General features: G+C 58.2%; 1 protein-coding gene across 1 annotated transcript in view; it reads left to right on the top strand.

The window, feature by feature from the left end:
* Positions 1–1,113: 1,113 nt before the first annotated feature.
* Positions 1,114–4,266, top strand: part of PLXNA1 (plexin A1) — a 51,053-nt gene continuing 47,900 nt past the window's right edge. Inside the window, exons 1-2 of the mRNA XM_006763289.2 lie at positions 1,114–1,237; positions 3,636–4,265. Coding sequence (XP_006763352.1) covers positions 3,658–4,265 — 608 coding nt within the window. The 5' untranslated portion in view covers positions 1,114–1,237; positions 3,636–3,657. The remainder of the gene's footprint in view (positions 1,238–3,635; position 4,266) is intronic.

Below are 4,266 nucleotides of genomic sequence, written 5' to 3'. Positions count from 1 at the left end.
TCTTGGTTCCTGAGGGCTGGGCTGGTGGGAGAGCAGGCATCTCGGGACCACCTCCCGAGGTCCCTGTTTGGGGAGGTGGGGTGGCAGGCAGCTCTTTGTCCTGGTTGATATGGTGAACCACTGGGTAGGATGGCCATATCTTCTCAGTCCCCTCCCTGCTCCAAACTGTCCAAGCCCCAGAAGGACCCAAAGCCAGGGATGTGGGGCTGGGGCTCTCCCTCTGTGAAGAAGGTTCTGAGTGATTGAGGGTCTTTGTTTCTCAGGGTGAGGAAGAGTGGTGGAGGGGCCACTGGGAGAGGGACAGGGGACCTTGCTCTCTGTTGCATAGCCGAGCCTATCCTGCCCAGGAGTGGAGCATGCTGTGCCAGGCCTGTCTGCTGTCCTGGCTTCTCTCTCCCTTGCTCACCCCCAGTTGACACACCCTATACCAGTTCAGCTTCCTCCTCCCGTCCTCCTCCCATCTGACTCTGACTGGGCCCCAGGAAGCTGCAGTCATTCTCACTGCCCCCTCCAGGAGGTTCCGCCACAGGCCTTTGCTCTTGCTGTCTGACACCCAGGACACCCCCTCCCCCACCAGCTCCCACTGGGCCTGGTCCTTCTAGAACTGGTGAATAGGCTCCCTGGGGAGCTTCCCTAGACCACAGTGGCTGGTTCTGCTCCCTCCCAGCAGCAGGGCACAGCATGTGTGGTGCTCCCTTCCCCTAGCCTAGTGTGGTCCTTCCCAGCACCCAGCAGCTTCGGAATGAATGCATTTCTTCCTGGGCAGACCAGAGGTATGTGGGAGTCCCAGCAAGTCTGCTGGCTGTCCAGATCTCTGTAGGAGCGTGGGAATCAGGCCCTGTCCTGCCTGGTGTCTGTGGGTGACCTTGGTCTATCTGAGCCCTGGGCACCCTATCTCTAAGATAGGAGAAGTGACCCAGACATCTTTGCTGGCCCTTATGAGATGGTGGGCATGAGGGGCCCAGCCCTGGGTCCCCCTTTTCCTGGCTGGCAGCCCCATCCCATTGGCCTGTCCCTTCTCTTCCCTTCTGGGGGGTCTCTGTTGTGGGAGAAGAAGAGGGGGGGATGAGCCCATGGGGTGTGGACCCAGGGTTTGGATGGTGGCTTCTTCAGCTGGGTCTCTCATGTTTAATATAAAAAGTAGGGCCCGTAATTGCATTAAGATGTGTATAATTATCCCAGAGGAGGGGAGAGCCCAGCCCCTGGTAATTGCAGGTCTGCTTTGAACTGATAAACGGTGAGTGATTCATGTTTTCTTTGGAGTTCACATGTACTCAGCTTTCAGCCCAGGCCTTGCTGCCACTGTGAGAAGCCTTTTCTCTGGTCTGCCTTGGGCTTCTGTGCTGGGGGCAGGGTGTAGAGGGCTGGGGACTCCTCTCCTGGCTGCCAGCAGAGGTCCCTGGTGACTGTAGTTCTTGGGGCTATGTCTGGGCAGAGATCCTCAAGCAAAGGCAGCTGACATCCTGCGGGGAGGATCCTGCAAGGCAGCACAACCTGGTTTTCTTGCTGGTGGGATCCTGGCTAATGCCTCTCACTTCCTGAGCCTCAGTTTCCCTACCTGAGCAGTGGGTGTGGGCATCACTGGGCAGAGGGTATGAGGAGAGGGAGGACAAGGTGAGGGAGCAGGTCCTGCTCTGTCCAGCACCCACTCATTTATTTACTCATTCATTCACAAGCATTGGCTCCTGGGGTCAGCTTGGGGGAGACCCTGGCAAATCACAGAGCTAGGCCCTGTTCACAGGGAACTGTCATTCTAGTGGGAGAGTGTCTGGGAAGAATAAGTAACAAAGCCATTAGCAAGTCTTATGCTGCAAGTTCAGACTGGGTGACTGGTTGTGAGGGAGCAGCTGCTACCTTTAGCTAGCAGGTTAGGGGAGGCAGCTGAGCCGGAGCCGGAGTGTGGGAGCAGGGGAGGGGACAGCAAGTCCAAGGGCCCAGGGGAAGGCAGACATGGAGGCCTAGAGGCCTCTGGGCCTTGTCTGGCAGTCAGCTGCCAGCTCCCAACCTGGTCTTGGCAGAGCGTCCTTTGGGCCTCAGCTTCCCAATCTGTAACATAAGGTGTCAGGCTATATTAGAGGCGTTCTCTGGGAGCAAAGGATGTGTGCAGCTCTCGCCAGCACCTGCCTGCAGTTGGTGCTCAGCATCTCTGCGGTCATTCTCCAGCCAGGAGTTGGGTGAGAGGCCCCAGTAGATCTGACAGAGCCAGGGTAGGGCCCTTGCTGGCATGGAGAGGATACTCCTGCTGGTGGCACCTTGTGGGAGTGCTCTGACCTTCTCCCTTTTACCCATGAGAAAGAAACTGTTGTCATTCCCATTTTACAAATGGAGAAATGGGGCTGCATGGCTACAGCAACAGAGTCTGGATTTAAACTAGTACCTGACTGTCAGCTTCTGGGCTCGGGGGGAGATGAGACTTTTCTAGAGTAAGGAGGGGGCCATAGCAGAATTGGGGAGGGGGACTGGTGACCTTAAATGTGGTTCAGAAAAGTGGCCTGGGCTACTGTGTGGAGACTGGGCTGTAGGTGGACATGAGCAGAGGGTGCCAAGTGTGCTGTGGTCATCCAGGTGGGAGAGGGGTGGGCAGATGAGGGGAGATTTAGAGGGTGAGTGTGACTTGGGGTTGGAGGGTGAGGATCCTGGGCGTGCCTGGGCCTGTTATGAGAGTGAGTGGTGCTGGGAGCAGGATGAGGTAGTGGAGGAGAGGTGGGTGGAGGTGAGCCTGGGGGCTGTCAGATTGGGCTCTGGGTGGGGGTAGAAGGGCTGGAGGTGGGGGAGAGAGAGCCACTGTTGAGACATAAGGTTCAGGGAGCCTCTATTCTCTTATCTTTGAAGGAGTTTCTCTTTCCTTGGAGTTGGGTTAAGGGTTTTGAAGGGGAACTCAGAGGCAGTTCACTAGGTCACCTGGGAAGGGTTAGGTGGGGGCACCTGTTGGCTGGGGATGTGGATGGTAGATGAGACATGCACACAGCTTGGTTTCTGGATCAGTCTTCAGAGTACAGGGGCTTGAGGTCAGCAAGGGGCTGGCCCCAGGGCCAAGGTGACCCAGATTGCCTTCTGCCCTCACTGAGAATTGCTGCCCATATGTCTTTGTCTGCTGCGGGGGTAGTGCCTGCAAGTAGGATTATCCAGGGCCTGCAAGGGAGCACTTGTCCTCAGAGCCTTGAGTAGAGGCTCTCACCCACCCTGGGAGCTGGGAGTTTGGGGGACTTGCCCCTAGGACATGGGGAGGTTCTGAGTCAGGTGATGACTCCCAGTCTAGACCCCCAAGCCCTTCTCACCTGCCTCCTTGTTCCTGGGTCCATTACTTTCTTCCACCTAGCTGGCAGTGGTAAGCCTAGGCATTCATGATGCATGTCTGGTAGCCAGATAGGAGTCCTATGCTACATGTTGGGGTCACAGGCTTGGTCTTGATGACTCCTGGTGCACCCCTTGCATTTGCAGGGTTTTAGGCCAGGGAGGTGTCCTCTCTGCACCTCTGGCTTCTCCAGGGTTAGACCGTGCCTGTGGAGGTGGAGGATGGGATGCCCCAGCCTAGACAGGCACACCAGAGAGCTCAGCAGGTATGTGGGTGTGTCTGCCCTCTAGGAGTAAGGTCTTGCCCACGCTCACACCTTCTTTCACTGTTCTCCCTGCAGGGCTGAGGCTCCTGGCCCCGTGATGCACATCCCTGCAGGACCTGAGCACCGAGGCCTGAGGCCCAGGCCTGCCATGCCACTGCTACGTCTGAGCCCGCGGGTGCTCCTGATGCTCTTGCTGCTGCTGGGGGTCATTCGGGCAGTGGTGGGTGCCACTAGGGCTGGCGGGGGTCGTCAGCCTGTCTTCCGCACCTTCTCAGCCAGCGACTGGGGCCTCACCCACCTGGTGGTCCACGAGCAGACCGGCGAGGTATATGTGGGCGCGGTGAACCGTATCTACAAGCTGTCGGGGAACCTGACACTGCTGCGGACCCACGAGACAGGCCCTGTGGAGGACAACGAGAAGTGCTACCCACCGCCCAGCGTGCAGTCATGCCCACACGGCCTGGGCAGCACCAACAATGTCAACAAGCTGCTGCTTTTGGACTATGCTGCTAACCGCCTGCTAGCCTGTGGCAGCGCCTCCCAGGGCATCTGCCAGTTCCTGCGGCTGGACGACCTCTTCAAGCTGGGCGAACCACACCACCGCAAGGAGCACTACCTGTCGAGCGTGCGTGAGGCGGGCAGCATGGCAGGTGTGCTCATTGCCGGGCCGCCGGGCCCGGCCCAGGCCCTGCTCTTTGGGCACGCC

Source organism: Myotis davidii, unplaced genomic scaffold (genome assembly GCF_000327345.1).
Source record: "Myotis davidii unplaced genomic scaffold, ASM32734v1 scaffold78, whole genome shotgun sequence".
NCBI classification, from domain to species: domain Eukaryota; kingdom Metazoa; phylum Chordata; class Mammalia; order Chiroptera; family Vespertilionidae; genus Myotis; species Myotis davidii.
Note: the sequence above shows the minus strand (reverse complement) of the source record. Positions and strands in the feature narration are given on the sequence as shown.